The sequence below is a fragment of the Girardinichthys multiradiatus genome, chromosome 2 (assembly GCF_021462225.1).
Source record: "Girardinichthys multiradiatus isolate DD_20200921_A chromosome 2, DD_fGirMul_XY1, whole genome shotgun sequence".
NCBI lineage: Eukaryota > Metazoa > Chordata > Actinopteri > Cyprinodontiformes > Goodeidae > Girardinichthys > Girardinichthys multiradiatus.
The window spans coordinates 38,496,037-38,514,652 of record NC_061795.1 but is presented as its reverse complement, the minus strand read 5'-3'; the positions used below and the strand labels follow the sequence as shown (position 1 = coordinate 38,514,652).

The following is an 18,616-nucleotide window of genomic DNA, read 5'->3' as shown; positions in this document are numbered from 1 at the left end:
CAAAGAAGTTTTGTAGATCATGTATTATCTGCTGCAAACATAATCCACAGGGGAACATGAGACCCAAAAGAGGCCAGTTCCCAGCAGCAATTCATCCCTTTCACACGATACACATGGATTTCATAGAATTATCATGGTCAGGGGGAAATAAATATTGTTTAGTGGTTATAGATGCATTTTCAAAGTGGGTTGAGATGTATCCTGCGAAACACTGTGATGCGCTCACGGTGGCAAAAAGTTTAGTGACACATTTCTTCCCTACATATGGTATCCCACAAATCATAAGGTCAGATAATGGGACTCATTTTGTAAATAATGTAATAGAACTGTGCTCTAAAGCATTAGGGTTTCAGTTAAAAAATCATTGTTCTTACCACCCACAATCTGCTGGGCTGGTTGAACAAACAAATGGGACAATAAAAAACAGACTGAGAAAAACAGTTGAGGAGACAGGCAGACCGTGGCCAGACTGTCTGTCTCTGGTCAAACTATGGATGAGAATAACTCCAAATCAATCTGGGCTCACTCCATTTGAAATAGTACATGGCAGACCGTTTCCTCTGCCTTCTGATATGAATGAAATAGAGAAAGCACAACAGGAAACTTCATTAGCTGAGTGGATGAACAAAATGTTGCAGACAAAAGAAGCACAAATGTCCAGTGGTCTGCCGATAACCTCTGCTCCTATCCCACAGAATGACCTGAGGCCTGGAGACCTGGTCCTGATTAAGACACTCCACAGGAAGGATTGGAGCACCCCCTGCTGGAAAGGGCCGTTTCAAGTGCTCCTGACAACGCCCACAGCTCTGAAAATAGCAGAGAGGCCTTCCTGGATCCATAAAAGCCACTGTAAGCCAGTTTTGCCGTTACAGGAGCCAAACCAACCGACGGGGTAAGCAGAAGGAAGTCCGGATTCAAAGGGGTTGGAGGACCCATATGGCCCAGCGTCTCAAACTGGTGAAGAAAACAGCTGATCTGCGCCCAATTATAAAATGGCTCTCTGTAACATGTGGACAGGACTGATAAGCCTGAGCTTAATTCTGGTAGCAGGACTCTTTCTCTATCTAAAGCAGGATCCACAGGAGGTGATACTGAACCAGAAGAGATGGACATCAGACGAGACCCATCTCAGACCACTGACGGAAGGACATGACACACACCCATTTCTGCAAAATTACTGGTATCGTTATGTGTATGACACAGCTAAAACTCAAAATAAAACTGATTGTTATGTGTGTTCTATAATGCCCGTGCATTCCCAAGGCCCCACTATATATGTCAAAGCTATGAACCTCACCGAGACAAGTTGCGCCATATCAATGGGCCTGATAGGATACACAGATAAACAGTTCTTTCTTATGCCAAACCAATCTTTCATATTTAACACTTCTGGAATGTGGACAGATGAAAATCAGATCGTTGTGAATTATACACTGCGCAGTGACCAGAGATTAAATTATAGCTGTGACCCAGAATACTGCACTTGCGACAGAAAACAATGGCACCCTCTCAACATTACAGGGATATCAGAACCATTCAAAGCATATGTAACAGACCCCGGAAACCATCGACACTGCATAAGACAAAATATTACAGGGAATCATACTCATTTTGTAGGGAATACTACGAAATGTAACTACTTCTACACTTACAGGAATAATCCCGGAAACGGCACATACTGGATAGAAGGGGTGGCATGGTTATGTGGTAATAATGCTTATTATGTACTTCCACCCAGTTGGTATGGTGTATGTGCCCCAGTTTTCACATCAGATCACACTGTGGTACTTAGTAAGCAGACTATAGTTGTACCACATAGGAGGTCAAAAAGGGAAATAGATGTTAACCCACATGACCCCATTTGGGGAACAAATGTCCCAGATGAATTTAAACTTTGGTCTAAAGATGATAAAACATTATTATCTCTCTTACCCTGGTTAGGTGTGGGCAAATTAATGCTGCGCGTAGAAACTTTAAGTTATCGATTTGGATTGTTTCTAAATAACTCCATAATAGTAGAAGAGGGTCAAAACACAGAAATAAGCGCTATGCGAGCCATGATAATTCAGAACCGCATGGCTTTGGATATTCTAACAGCATCAATGGGGGGCGTTTGTGTTCTATTGAATAACACCTGTTGCACATATATCCCAGATAATATACACTCTGCAAACATAACGGGAGCATTAAACAACCTACGGAATCTGCAAAATGTCATGACACATGACCACCCAGATCCTAACTCTTCTTGGTTAGATTGGATGCTCACAGGGGGATGGATAAATCTGTTTAAGGTTCTCTTAGTTGCAGTAATAGCATGCATGGGCCTTCTGTGTCTCCTGTCAATATGTATTATCCCATGTTGCAAATGCATGGTACAAAGAATAGTAACTCAGTCAGTCACTGTAGCATATGTAACACTGAACCAGGTAGAAATGCACAAAAATGAAGGGGACGATTTTGATGACATGTTGTAAATAAATCACATCAAAAGCCTGAGTGTACTCATACATTGTATTTCATAAAATGACCTTACAGCAGAAAATCGAAAGAAGTTGTTGCTTAAGTGAAATGAGAAAAAGTACAATGATGACATAAACAGGGCAGATTTTTAAATTCCTTTATTATGTTTCACTGTTTTCATTAATTAAGTATTATTCTTTTGTTTTTTATGATTTCAAGTATTATTCTTTTGTTTTTATGATTTCAGGTATTATTCTTTTATTTTTATGATTTCAAGTATTATTCTTTTATTTTTATGATTTCAAGTATTATTCTTTTATTTTTATTATTTCAAGTATTATTCTTTTATTTTTATGATTTCAAGTATTAATCAACATTTAACTTTTCATGGTCGCCGAGGGCGGCGGGGCCGTATGAGTATTTCCCACAAAATATAATCTGTTTACCGTCCGTGGGTTTTCGCTCATACAGAGTATTTTTCTTACTCGTTTTTATATTAAATGTTTGTACTTGTGATAAAAGGAGGGACTGTTGGATGGGTGCAAAAACTTGTTATCACTCATGTAAAAACTTTGTGTTGCAAGGCACCTGCACTATGCCTTCCTCCCTGTGTGTGTGAGATCATTGTTATCTCTGTGTGAACCAGCATCCTTTCCGTCTCACACACATACACCCTGTCTGAACTGTCTGTTGAATTGTGTATATAAATAAAGAGATAGGGTGTCAAAACTTTGTAGTTTCACTGCAAAGTGGGCTACCCTTGTCACAAGTAACTCTGACTGTATCGTTCTTACCTCTGAGTTGACTAAATAATACCTAACAGTATATCTAATTAAAATAACGTTTGTATGGTTACCTGATGTGACTTGTGTTACCCAAACATTTGTAGAAAATACCCTGTGAAGTAAAAACTATAAATGATAATGTAGGTGACTCAAGTGCAGGTCTAACAGAGTTAAAAAAGTAGCAGGTCTTGGAACATTTCTTACAAGAATAATGACATTTTTAAAAATTGCACAGGAAGAAAATGAAATCTGTATTGCTTTTAAAAAGTGATTGGTAAAAAATGTTTATTGGCTACCTTATCGACATGGTAAACAGATGTTGTCAAAACCCACCTTATTCATTCTTTTGGATGACTTTATTTCTCTGGTTAACTGTTAGATCTGTAATAATACTGTCCTACTGAGAACCACTTTTATCTAAGGAAAGACTTTTGTGAGTCTTTGAGATGAGAGAAGACTGGAAAATAAATGCAGATCTCTGTAAAACACTAGAAATATGGGTGTCCCAAACTAGATAAGCAAGAAAGAATGGGAGCTATTTTAAAAAGTAGCTTTTTAGTTATAGTAGTATATGAAAAAAGCAATGGAGATAAGACTTTGTTTCTGCTGAACTCTTGTCTTTAACAGAAACGTTCTTAATGGCATCCTTTGGATTTCTAAGGGATCACACAAGTTCAGGCTGCAGGTTGTGATGGAAATTCTTGCAGTAAGCATTCCACAGTGTATGACCTTTGGTTTACCTCACTCCAGTGAACATCTGTGTTAGAGGAGGAAGCTGTAAAAGCCATTATCAGAAGTTTAATGGTTAAGGGCATTTGTTAGGGTGATGCCTCAGGGAGAGTAGATGGTTGTTCCTAGGTAACCTAGTCACCTCTGAACCCGAGAAGGGTCTGGGGTCGTAAAACACACACTCTTTGAAGTTGAGATAACACTGTCATGTTCTGGTATAAATACTGTGTGTAAATGTTGATCGGGGCTCTGTTTCACTGACTAAACTCAGTGTCAGGGTCTTCAAACGCTGAATGCCTTTGAATAAAACTTATTGAGACAAAGTCCGGATTTTCTCTTGTTATGAGTCAACTTCTACCCACTTTGATAAGAAAATTCCACAACAAGGAAGGGAAACATTTGTGTTTTTCTTCACAGGTTAAGTTCCAAAAAATGTGTAGGATTTGGTTGTAAGTACGTCTTTGGTTGTAGGTCTCATAAACACATGTTTTATTGCACCTAAGCAAACTTTAAGATTTAAGATTTAGAATTAGAGAGTTTTCTGTGGTTATTAACAAGTTGAATTTAACAGAAGTCATGCCTTTCACTTTTACAAATAATTAATCTACTAAATCAACCTTTCACCTAAACTATTTAACCACCTTTTCATCCTAATACAGGAAACAACTGATGGACATAAACAATATGTGGTGTCATCAACTCTAAAGGAAGTTAGTATAAAAGTGTTGTTTACTTGTTTAAGAAAGAAGATGTTAGACAAGAAATGATGAAACTGATTGTTTGGTTGAATGTATACATTAATGTTCACTAATTATCACTCACATGCATTTCTTCCCTATTCTAACAGTCACATGTAAATGTGACCCAGTGTCTGGCTGTACTCAATTGTTATCTTGGTATGTGCGCAGCTGGTCTTGCAATAACCGAAGGCAGTACCAACTGTACCTGTTCTACTCCCCAACTGAAACTTGTAAATGTCACACACCCATCTGATATCTTTGTACACTCTACTGTATAAATAAAACGGAGCTGAGGTAATCACACTTGTAGCTAACACTCTGGTGTGTGGCTGCCCTCGCTGCGAGAAAGTTAAAGAGTCTACAGGTCCTTCTCAAAATATTAGCATATTGTGATAAAGTTCATTATTTTCCATAATGTCATGATGAAAATTTAACATTCATATATTTTAGATTCATTGCACACTAACTGAAATATTTCAGGTCTTTTATTGTCTTAATACGGATGATTTTGGCATACAGCTCATAAAAACCCAAAATTCCTATCTCACAAAATTTGCATATTTCATCCGACCAATAAAAGAAAAGTGTTTTTAATACAAAAAACGTCAACCTTCAAATAATCATGTACAGTTATGCACTCAATACTTGGTCGGGAATCCTTTTGCAGAAATGACTGCTTCAATGCGGCGTGGCATGGAGGCAATCAGCCTGTGGCACTGCTGAGGTCTTATGGAGGCCCAGGATGCTTCGATAGCGGCCTTTAGCTCATCCAGAGTGTTGGGTCTTGAGTCTCTCAACGTTCTCTTCACAATATCCCACAGATTCTCTATGGGGTTCAGGTCAGGAGAGTTGGCCGGCCAATTGAGCACAGTGATACCATGGTCAGTAAACCATTTACCAGTGGTTTTGGCACTGTGAGCAGGTGCCAGGTCGTGCTGAAAAATTAAATCTTCATCTCCATAAAGCTTTTCAGCAGATGGAAGCATAAAGTGCTCCAAAATCTCCTGATAGCTAACTGCATTGACCCTGCCCTTGATAAAACACAGTGGACCAACACCAGCAGCTGACACGACACCCCAGACCATCACTGACTGTGGGTACTTGACACTGGACTTCTGGCATTTCCTTCTCCCCAGTCTTCCTCCAGACTCTGGCACCTTGATTTCCGAATGACATGCAGAATTTGCTTTCATCCGAAAAACGTACTTTGGACCACTGAGCAACAGTCCAGTGCTGTTTCTCTGTAGACCAGGTCAGGCGCTTCTGCCGCTGTTTCTGGTTCAAAAGTGGCTTGACCTCGGGGAATGCGGCACCTGTAGCCCATTTCCTGCACACGCCTGTGCACGGTGGCTCTGGATGTTTCTATTCCATACTCAGTCCACTGCTTCCGCAGGTCCCCCAAGGTCTGGAATCGGCCCTTCTCCACAATCTTCCTGAGGTCACCTCTTCTCGTTGTGCAGCGTTTTCTGCCACACTTTTTCCTTCCCACAGACTTCCCACTGAGGTGCCTTGATACAGCACTCTGGGAACAGCCTATTCGTTCAGAAATTTCTTTCTGTGTCTTACCCTCTTGCTTGAGGGTGTCAATAGTGGCCTTCATGAGCTGTATGCCAAAATCATCCGTATTAAGACAATAAAATACCTGAAATATTTCAGTTAGTGTGCAATGAATCTAAAATATATGAATGTTAAATTTTCATCATGACATTATGGAAAATAATGAACTTTATCACAACATGCTAATATTTTGAGAAGGACCTGTATATCTAAAATATTGGCAAAAACAAACAAAACGAATTTATAAAAATCATTGGAAAATAATTTATTTTTATGTACAAAAATGTTTGATTTAACTTTTTTGCAGGACAGTTATGTGATTATGTTTTAAAATTAACAAAGCAACAATCTATTTTTTGTTGATAATATTACGTTCAGGCTTAAATATTGTGGCTGTTTATGATAAACTCTTCAAACATATATTCTCAAAAAAACAACAGAACCTCCTGAGTCTCCGAAAAGAATTAAAGATCAAGCAAGACAAATTAATTAACAGATACTTTTGTCTTTATATTGTTGATACTGATTGGCCTATTTGTTGTGAATTATGTCGAGCAATTGTCAGGGAAGATGACAAACCTACTGTAACTAGCACAACAAAAGGTAACTAACTGTAACAGTCCAGAAAAGCAAGGGCCGAACGGAACAGAAGGAAAAACTCAGCAACTGGATCATTTATAATGAAGCAGCATAACAATGCCTCCACAGCAGAGGATCTGTTTGCTTTTCCTCTTGTTCCTGCCAGTAGCACACGCAATTTCCTCGTTAAATAGGGCGGTCTGCATCTGTTTTGTACTTGTTATCCATTGCACACGCAATCTTTGAAAATCACATGCAACACGCCCACTTATTGCAAGTGCAATTTATTTATAGTACACGCAAATTAGCACCTGCTATATGGGATCTTGGAAGATCAGGCCCTCTGAGACGCCTGAGATGCAAGGCCTTCCTCTGATATGGAGGTCTTGTTTACATAAGAGAAGATACCTCTCTTTTCTCCAGGGATTCACATCATGCTGACCCCCTTTAGATATCTGATGTTCAAGGACTGTTTTATCTCCTTGTCTCCTGTGTGTTGTGAATTACATTTTCAGCCGTGAAAGAGCTTGAAAACGTTAGTAACTTTCTAGAGCAGGCAGACCAAGACACTTGTTTGATTGTATTCTATGTCCGTTCTCAATTCTTGAGAATTAATTAAAGTGCCACTTTGATTGATTTTCACCGGTCTCCTTTGTTAACTGAATTTATTGAGGTGCGTTTTTATTTTTCAGTTTACAGCGAGGCACAAAGAAACAAGATTAAAAAACACTGATACTTCTGTTTATAATTAAATGCACTGTGTTTTACTAATTAATTTGTTTATAATTAAACTATTTACCTAATTATTCATTTCAGTCAGTCATTTTCTACCGCTTATTCCATAGTGGGTCACAGGGGAGCTGGTGCCTATCTCCAGCAGTCTATGGGCGAGAGGCAGGGTACACCCTGGACAGGTCGCCAGTCCATCGCAGGGCAACACACAAACAACCACACACACTCCTAAGGGCAATTTAGAGTGCCTAATTAACCTAACAGTCATGTCTTTGGACTGTGGGAGGAAGCCGGAGTACCTGGTGAGAACCCACGCATGCACGGGGAGAACATGCAAACTCTATGCAGAAAGACCCCAGGTTGGGAATTGAACCCAGGACCTTCTTGCTGCAAGGCAACAGTGCTACCAACTGCGCCACCATGCAGCCCAAATTATTAATTTGCTTTATTTAATTTTTTTTAGTATAGTTCTTCTGATCGGAAACATCTGGCTGGAAATATGGGAGTAACGGAACCGGGACGGGGGTAGTGGTAATCCATCAAATTCAATTAAAATTTGACAGATTGTACCTTCTTTAGTTTTTTAATATGTACTGAGCTGGTTGGGAGCAGTGATGGTTATAAAGTCTAACAGCTGCTGGAAGGAAGGATCTGCGGGAACGCTCATTTGTTTATCTAGGGCACACATGTCATTCACTGAAGGTGCTCTGTAGAGAATACAAAGCTCAGCATAACCTAAGCCTCTCTAAGTGTAAACTTGATAATAAAGGAAAATTTTAATAATCTCTCCTTTTAATTCGCATCAGCATTCCCACTGCAGTGTTTTGAATAAGATTTAGGAATTTTCCTGAATTTCTTGCTATCTTAATGGTAAAAATAATTACAATAGTCCAGCCTAGAAGAAACAAATGCATGGAGTAGTTCATCTGCATCCTTTTGGGATTGGACATAAAAACTATGTAAAATGAGAATGTGGTGTCAAAAAGGTATTTATGAACAAACTCACATGAGCAAACTAGAAAATGTCTTAATCAGAAGTAAAATAATGTTTCATTGAACTATATATATGCTCATTTACTCCAACGTGATTGCAACCGAGGTGAACTACAGTACAGACCAAACGTTTGGACACACCTTCTCATTCAAAGAGTTTTCTTTATTTTCATGACTATGAATATTGTAGCTTCACACTGAAGGCATCAAAATTATGAATTAACACATGTGGAATTATATACTGAACAAAAAAGTGTGAAAAAACTGAAAATATATCTTATATTCTAGGTTCTTCAAAGTAGCCACCTTTTGCTTTGATTACTGCTCCACACACTCTTGGCATTCTGTTCATGAGCTTCAAGAGGTAGTCACCTGAAATGGTTTTCACTTCACAGGTGTGCCCTGTCAGGTTTAATAAGTGGGATTTCAAGCCTTATAAATGGGGTTGGGGCCATCAGTTGTGTTGTGCAGGAGGTGGATACAGTACACAGCTGATAGCCCAACTGAATAAACTGTCAGAATTTGTATTATGGCAAGAAAAAAGCAGCTAAGTAAAGAAAAACGAGTGGCCATCATTACTTTAAGAAATGAAGGTCAGTCAGTCCGAACAATTGGGAAAACTTTGAAAGTGTCCCCAAGTGCAGTCGCAAAAACCATCAAGCGCTACAAAGAAACTGGCTCACATGAGGACCGCCCCAGGAAAGGAAGACCAAGAGTCACCTCTGCTGCGGACGATAAGTTCATCCGAGTCACCAGCCTCAGAAATCGCAGGTTAACAGCAGCTCAGATTAGAGAACAGGTCAATGCCACACAGAGTTTTACCAGCAGACACATCTCTAGAACAACTGTTAAGAGGAGACTGTGTGAATCAGGCCTTCATGGTAAAATAGCTGCTAGGAAACCACTGCTGAGGACAGGCATCAAGCAGAAGAGACTTGTTTGGGCTAAAGAACACAAGGAATGGACATTAGACCAGTGGAAATCTTTGCTTTGGTCTGATGAGTCCAAGTTTGAGATCTTTGGTTCCAACCACCGTGTCTTTGTGCGGCGCAGAAGAGGTGAACGGATGGACTCTATACATGCCTGGTTCCCACCGTGAAGCATGGAGGAGGAGGTGTGATGGTGTGGGGGTGCTTTGCTGGTGACACTGTTGGGGATTTATTCAAAATTGAAGGCATACTGAACCAGCATGACTACCACAGCATCTTGCAGCGGCATGCTATTCCATCCGGTTTACGTTTAGTTGGACCATCATTTATTTTTCAACAGGACAATGACCCCAAACACACCTCCAAGCTGTGTAAGGGCTATTTGACCAAGAAGGAGAGTGATGGGTTGCTGCGCCAGATGACCTGGCCTCCACAGTCACCAGACCTGAACCCAGTGGAGATGGTTTGGGGTGAGCTGGACCGCAGAGTGAAGGCAAAAGGGCCAACAAGTGCTAAGCATCTCTGGGAACTCCTTCAAGACTGTTGGAAAACCATTTCAGGTGACTACCTCTTGAAGCTCATCAACAGAATGCCAAGAATGTGCGGAGCAGTAATCAAAGCAAAAGGTGGCTACTTTGAAGAACCTAGAATATAAGACATATTTTCAGTTGTCATGAAAATAAAGGAAACTCTTTGAATGAGAAGGTGTGTCCAAACTTTTGGTCTGTACTGTATATAACCTTTGTAACTGAATTTATGAACGCTAATTATGTGCTGTGTTTGAGAATGGCTCTGGTGAAGGGAGTAAGTTTCTCTTTGAAACATTGCATCCTTCTTCTGTCCTCAGTGCAGCTGCAGAGAAAAGGTCAGCATGCTCCATTTATCATGAATAACTCCTTGTTAGAAAGCAGATAACGAGTCTGAGGAGAAAGGGAGTTGTTCTTACGGTTGGTGAGAAGGAGGGGAGCATCTAGGAGTCTTCCTGCACCTGATGCAAATAGGGTACGGTGTTTAAGCATAAAAGTTTGTAAAGCCTCATATCTCACTGGGCTGCATGCTTACGCTGTATTGCTATAAGTGTGGATCTCCAAAGATATATCATTGCATGATTATAATACATGCTTGGCTGATTTGTGTTCACTGACTCTGATTCCTTTTCTCTTTCATCAAACGGACCCGGAGAGGATCACTAAAGTCCAGGAGTGAACCTCGACAGAAAACCTTTTCTGGCCAGTCTTTTTAATCTTGTGCACAAGGGGAGCAGCACACACACACACACACACACACACACACAGGATGCAGGATGCATTTGAACTCTGGGCTCTGTAAAGTTGTCTGACAGTTTAACTCTCAGTATTGCATAATGGAAGAGAGGAGACAACACTCCTGGTCGTGAATGGCTTATCGGCCTTGAAACTCCCCTCCTCAACATCAGTCACAAAATTGTAACCTGTAACATTCTGCAGAGCTACTTATAAAAGCTCTAGAGAATAACGAGCCAGGGCTTCACACATATAGTCCAATCAATCCTTTCTCATGAAACATTCACAAAAGAATAGCTGTATTACATTACCCATTACAAATGTCAATTATGAGAAAATACGTTGTTTTTTTTTTTATTTACGTTTATTAGAAATTGAATATCTAAAATTCTTCTCGATAAATAATGGAAAAATATTTATTGGCATCACAACAGTCAAACCCCTCTTATAACTGCCCCTCAGCTTTTTGCATGTTTCCACTTTATTTTGACGATTTTGCTTTAAGTCGGATCACTCCAAAGCATTAATTACTTGCAGACAGAAGAAGCCTGTTGGTAAAATGAAGATTATTAACCGAACCAATCTGCCACTCACAATATGGCTGACGGGTGGACGCGCCATTTTTTCAGGAACCTTTCTGAGCGGAACGAAAGTTGTCTGTCTTACTTCCTGGAGGTTGCTGGGACGGTTGTTCGGGAGTAAGCTGTGTTTAATTGGTTTATTATTCACTTAGAGAAACTGTCAAACCTAATTATGTGGCTATTTCTATTAACAGATGAGCCATGCTGCGATGTTGCCGACATGTTAAAGGATTTTTAAAGCCTCTTGCAGAAACAAGCAGACGTAGGAGCATCTCAGCACCCTGCCTTTCTGAGGAGCATATCAGACGTTTTATATCAGAGAACACGGAGGTAGTTGTGGGACGCAGCCTGACGCCTGAGATACAACTGAAATTGTTCACCCCTAACTGCAGGTTCTGGAGAGAAAGACCAGAACTCTGGCCTTTTACTGACCCGTACTGGGCAATTTACTGGCCAGGAGGACAGGCGCTCTCAAGGTCTTACACATTCTTCACCATAAATAAAGTTTATGTCTGCAGATCTCACTAATCCATAGTTTTATCGCTACCTTCTTCTGATAGGTACATCCTGGACAACCCTGGTGTTTGTCGGGGTAGAGCGGTGCTGGATCTGGGGAGCGGCTGTGGAGCCTCATCTATCGCTGCAAAGCTCTGTTATGCTGCTCATGTGGTGGCCAGTGACCTCGACCCCGGTATGATCAGCTAGATTATCCTTGCGAGACTTTTATTTCAGTATGTTTAAATGTCTCATATCGGGCATAATTGCTTTATTTCACTAATCCAGATGTGAATAAATATCTTACTGAGGATCACCCAGAATAAATTAATAAATATGCACATAAAGAGCACTAAAATCACTATCAACTTATTTTTGGAAGAAATTTCACAATCATAATTTTGTCATGTCGATTGCAATTGTTGGTTTTATTCACCAGACTATTATTTTTGAAGCATTTTGTCTAAGGTCATAAAAATGTTTCTTAATGTAAAAGTTTGTAGAATCATGGTTCTCAAACTGAGGTACTTAGGCTCCCTGTAGTGATACTTCAAAATAAATTATGTATCAAATATCTATGTTAGGTTTCAGTATCTGTAACCTGCTGCTTATACATTATGTTTTATTGCACGTTAATAAACAGAAAGAGTTCAGTTAAAGTGGATTTCAATCCTAAAGCGCAGGCTGGGTTCCTACATCAGGAAAAGGATGGATATTTATTTTCCAGGTGGGGAGCAGTAGGGACATTTCTTTTATTTTCATGATTTTACTCTCTTGGTCATTGTCTAAGTGTTCAATCTGTTTTTCCATCACTCCGTCTATCAGTCCAGCCATCTGTCCAATAGATGATCTGTCTGTTTCTTCCCAATCCAATTCTTAGTCCAGCCAGCCAGATGACCATCTATCTTCTCCTTACAGCTTTGTTTCTTTCTTCAGATCTGTATTTAAAGTCTTATTCTTGTAGAAATATGAATATGTTTTGTTAACTAACACTGAACTTTTAATTACTTAACATGGTTGAAGTTTGAGTGTGTATTAATATAGAGATTAGTATAGAGATTTGAAATAGAAAATTTATAGGGTCCTGAAAAAAATAGATTTATGTCTTTACGAAGCTTTTTTGTGACAGATTGCCCCTTGGCTTTTATTAAAGCATTTTGGTGCCTAGTTCAATGCTGTGCTCCTTTATTTTACAGTCACAATAAAAATGTCATTATCAATAACTGTTACTTTAATTATACATTTATCTTTCTGCTGTTGCAGCATAGTCAGAAAGACATATAACCATATTATTACTAAACATAATAAATAAATAAAAAACTTCCAAGTGTGCACCAAGACCATTGAAGTACACTGTAAGAGATTAGTGGGTATTAGGTTTTCTCAGTGAATCGTGAGGTAATTTATCATTTTAGTTATGATTAAATTATTGCTCAAGCTGGGTGCAGCGCTGGTAGCATAAGAGGTTAAGCGTGCGACCCACATTCAGAAGCCTTAGTCCTCGACTTAGTCCCAGCCTCAGCGACTTTTGCCGCATGTCTTCCCCGTCTCTCTGCCCCCATTTCCTGTCTGCCTAATTTCAGAAAATACTGGGAAAAAAAAGGCCACTGGTGCTGCAATATAAAAATCTAAAAAAACATTTACTGCTCAAGCTGTACACAGAATTGTATCGCAGAGCACACAAAGCAGCCTGGGAGTGAGACTCAAAGACTTTCTCTCAGCTGTGATGTTTTCAAGTTTCACATTTGTGATTTCATATAATACAAAGTTCCAGAGTCTCTGGAATAATTACTCTGTCCCACAGAATAATTATTCACCAGAACATGGCCAGTGGCGGTTTTTGACCAAATTTACAAGGGGGACCAGTGTTTTTTCATGGGGGCATAGAACAATAGAATGAAACAAAAATAAAAAACTGGGCAATATTTCATTGTTTAATTAATTAAGTGAGCCAAAGAGCCACTTGCGGTTCTGGAGATGCAGGTAGCAGACCCCTGATGAAAGGTGTGATCCTATCACAGTAAGGCTGAGCTCAAAGTGCCCCACAATCATTGCTGAATTAAGTCTGTGAAGATAAAACATTTAATTTGTCCAAGGGACCAGTGAGTTAAGGTTTCTGTCGCAGCACATATGATAAGAAATTTATTTAGTATTATGTCTTCAATACAGGGACCATAACAGGGGTCCGGTTTTGTTTACACGTGACATTGGGCTGATATTTGAGAAAGATTCCCTCGTCTTGTCATTTTGTTATGTGGCCATTCTTGTTGACACAATTTTAGAAATGCCCAAAGGAGTTTTTTTTCCAACAGGAGAAGACAGCATTAACAGTTGTGATTAAGTGATATTCAGTTTTGCTACAGTTGTGCCTTTAATGTCTGTTAGTTTAGCTGGAAAACCACAGACATTATCCTTCAGTTATGGATTATGTATTAGGAGTCCCATCAGGGCTAAATTTACCCATTTGTGTTACAGTTTCAGCTGTTGTGACCAGGTTGAATTGTGAACTGAACAACGTGGAGCCGCCTGTTTGTGTGACAGACGACATGATTGGTTCAGACCCTGCCGGCTTCGACTTGATCCTCCTGGGCGACATGTTCTACGATGAAGCCCTCGCCAATAGGCTTTACAGATGGCTGGACCGCTGCATCGAAACCCACGGCACCAAAGTCCTGATCGGGGATCCTGGGAGAGCCCTGTTTGAGGGACATGACATTCGGAAGCTTCTGCATCACGTGGCCCAGTATGAGCTGCCTGAGAGTGTTAGGGAGGAAAACTATGGTCTTATATCCAGCCATGTTTGGTGTTATCAGAGCTAGTTTTGAGTACTTTTGCTTGATTTAAGAAGTTATTTATTTTCACACTCATTTAAATACCTCTACTGGTCTGCAGCTATAGCTATATATCACAAGTGTGAGGGCATCAGGAATCAAGATGCTTATAAGAAATTATTTAAATCCTGTAAGGCAGAAAGTGAGATCCATAAACTGGGGAAACCTTTTGCAAGCACTTAGCGATGCATCCCAGGAACACCCTGCAAGTCTAAGAAATATACATTTTGAGACAATTATTCAGTCCAAGTATCATCAACTCCTGGGCTTGTTTTCTTCTCTCAGGCACATCAACCAGTAGAAACCGATTATTCATCCGCTGACTCATATATTCTGCCACTTTAAATAAAACATTATAACTAGATGGTTAATGAGATGGTATGGCCCATGGTGTTTCTAAACTGTTAAAATTCCAAATTAACTGGCCTCAGACAATGTAAAAAAGCTATGTCTACAAGTTGCATTGACTGTGATCAGTGTTATTAAAATAATAAAATAAACAAAACCCGCATTTTCAGTTTTTATGTTGAAATGGACCCATTTAAATAATCTGCAGGGTTTCTATCCTACAGGTGTGAATTGGTGTGGAAGTTCATTGTGAACTTTTTAATTCATACATAAAACTAAGAACTCTTAGTGTTGGGTCTGAAAATTATAAAATGATAAATTATTTAGCATTTTGATATAAAATATGTAGGAATCCTAAACTCTAAAAGATGACTTCTTTCATGTTTTTGTGTTTAAATTTCATCCCAAATTTTGCCATGATGAGTTTTCCTTGCATAAAAACCCTTCTTCAGACACATGTCTTTAACCTATGTATTCACATTTTCTTGTGTATTACAATCAGACATTAAGTCATGCACTCATATATCTATGTTGTTTAACTTGGACCAGACTCACATCAAGAGTAGATATCCTCTACAGTCTCACACCCTGCTCCTGCAAATCTGACCTTGAACAAGGCACACCGGCATAAATACTGCTGCCTTGTTTTGTGCAAATTATTCCTCTATTAATTCCTCTCTGCTCTTACTGTGGACCTGAGAGCAACTTTAATAAAGTTGATTGACTACATTTTCCTATTGCAATTATGCAATTTGAAACTGACCACCCATTAAAAAAACTATATAAGTCTTTGTTTACTTATATTAGGCATGACTTTAGATTGTTTTTTTTTTATTTGTCTTTTAAAAACACATGTAGCATATCCAAGACTGACTTTTATCATCTTGGAAACAACTAAAATCAGATCAGTTCCAACACAATATGGAAAAATTAAGCAATAGAAAGAGAAAAAGACAATGTGTCAAAAAGTGATTTATGGCCCCCCTATCAGATAATTTAGGACCCCTGTCAGAAGATTAAAAGGTTTATGGCTGCAATAAAAGTTTATGACTTCCACCAGTCATAGACATCATAGGATCAAAAGGTTTATTGGCCTTATAAAGGTTTATGTTAAGCCAATATTAATTTATGACCTTCACCTGTCAGGAACTTTCTATGGGAAGGAAAAGTAAATGTTAATGGATGTAGCTCCTTTAGTCGTTTCACCTAGAAAGAAAGAACAGATAAACTTTGAGCCAGTTTTCAAGGTTAGAATCTGAAAGAGAGGACATAGAGTCAATTGCCATGTCTAGGAGAGAGAAAGGGTTAAACACTGAAAGACAGGGCCATGTGGATCATCTCTAGAAGGTGAGCATTACGTTGTTGCCAGTAGAAGCTTGGACGATTCCCCTCTCCAGAAAGGTGTCACAGGTAGACACAGAGCAAGGCCAGGTGTAGCTTCTAGGAAGAGAAAAGAGAGAGAACATGTTAAGTGGAGTGAGTGATCAGCTCAAACCAACAGTTGAACCACAGAGAATGAGACAGAGACTCAGTGTTCTTTGTGAAGAGGTAACCCACATGTGCAGTGTAGAGATACAAAAATGTGGGTCCCCTGCAGGCTTTAGTATCAGATTACAGAAAGGGTGTGAGACATATCAGGTTTCAGTTATACAGTAGAGTGAAGGTTACAAAGAGGGGTGTGAGACCAGCTGCACATTTTATCAAAAATAATTTGAATACAGAATGTTCCAAGACACTGAATCATATCTGCATGTGACTATTCAGAAAATAGCAGAAATAAGTGTGAGTGATAATAGCGATCATTAATATATATACATTCAACCTAACAGAACATAAAGTTAAAAACTTAAATAACAGCAAATAATGCAAAATTGGAGAGTAGTGTGAGAATGTAGCGAAGAGGGTGAAAGTGGTCATTATGTCCTCCAGCAGCCTAAGCCTATAGCAGCATAACTACACAGATAGTTTCAGTTTATTTATTTATACAGCGCTTAAGGTTATGGTTATGCAGTTTAGGTGAAAGGTTCATTTAGTAGATAAATTATTTATAAAAGTGACAGGTGTGAATTTAGCTCAATTCAACATGTTATAAACCAATCCTAAATTGTATAGGTGCAATAAAAACATGTTTTGTTTGCAACCAAAGATGTACTTACAACCAGATCCAACCAATGTATTGCCACCTGTGAATAAAAATACAATTGTCTTACCTCTGAGCCCCGTCTAAACTGGTGTACTTGTGTGATTCCTTAACAATCCTTTGGATGCCATTAAGAAAGGGAATGGTTTTTAACTTTTAGGATTAAACATCTAATATATACTTTTAACATTTTAACTTGAAATAACCAAAAGGTTTTACTCTTTACCTTCTTTGGTGGACCATGTTTGTGTTGTTCTGTGCTCTATAGTGTAGACTCCCACCTACACATACTCAAAAACATCAATTTTTCTTTACACTACTATACGTAACAAGTTACTTTTTCACAACACTACTCCGCCTAATAAGTTAGTGTTTAAAAGCTCTAATTTTATGTATTTAGTTGTTTTGAAAAACCCATATTTCTAGTCTTTTCTGGACATCTGCATTTATTTTCCAATCTTTTCTTGATCAAAAGTACTCAGAGAAGGCAGAGAAATAAGATTAACCAAGGAAAGGAAAGAGGTGGGTTTTAACAACAGACTTATCAGTTTACCATGTAAATAAGGTGACTGTTGGAATATAGAGGAGGGATCTCACATTTTTCTTCATCATGCAAATTAAACAATAAAACACACTCCTGCAACATTATTTAATGTTGGCTAAACCAAACATTGGTCAGCTGAACATAAAAAAATAAATCTATTCATCATCATTTAATTCTAGAACATTAGCACACATTTTTGGTATTTCTCTAGGAACTTAAACAGATTAGTGTGACAATCATAGAAAAGCTAAAAATACAAGTGCAATATTAGAAACTGCATGACATTTATCTACAGTTCACCAATATAACAGTTTAAGGCACATGAAACTGTAGCAGACTGGTTTTCAACTTTTTCTTGTTTTGTATGATGTTAGATTGTAAACAGCTACTAAATATTTGATTGATCATTTATTAAAAGCATTACAGATTAAATTTTCTCCTTCTGCTGTTTTTTTCTTGGAAGAAATGTTCCAAGACCTGCTAATTTATCGACTACTAGACCTGCACTTCAGTTATTAACATTTATGTGTTTTTACTTTATATGGCAGTTTACTATTGTTTAGGTAACACACGTCACACTGGGTAACTAGTGAAACTTTACTTTTAATAAGATATAAATCTTTAAAGAGTCTCATATTATGGCTGTAACAGTTACTAACATAAACCCCTCGCTGTTTTAAACATCTTAACACTTGGTTTTAATGAATTTTTTTTTTTTTTATTTCTGTGGAAGAAATAAAGCTGGGTACCATCCATGACATTATGACATAATAATATTAATGCAGTTGGGGATTTGGTTGACTGGGTGTCTGTGGGTTTAAGGAGGTAATATGTATGAGTGGAGGAGGGTTTTGGGTGAGGCGGGTGTCATCAATAATTCTGACAGCATAATACATGCAACCTAAACC

The 18,616-nt window shown here is 38.7% G+C and overlaps 1 protein-coding gene across 1 annotated transcript; it reads left to right on the top strand.

Moving 5' to 3' along the window:
- Nucleotides 1-11,343: 11,343 nt before the first annotated feature.
- Nucleotides 11,344-17,241, top strand: etfbkmt (electron transfer flavoprotein subunit beta lysine methyltransferase). The gene is made up of 4 exons (XM_047348792.1): nucleotides 11,344-11,467; nucleotides 11,545-11,826; nucleotides 11,911-12,041; nucleotides 14,321-17,241. The coding sequence occupies exons 2-4, from the start codon at nucleotides 11,552-11,554 to the stop codon at nucleotides 14,662-14,664; spliced, it is 750 nt and encodes a 249-aa protein (XP_047204748.1). The 5' UTR covers nucleotides 11,344-11,467; nucleotides 11,545-11,551; the 3' UTR covers nucleotides 14,665-17,241.
- Nucleotides 17,242-18,616: the final 1,375 nt, after the last annotated feature.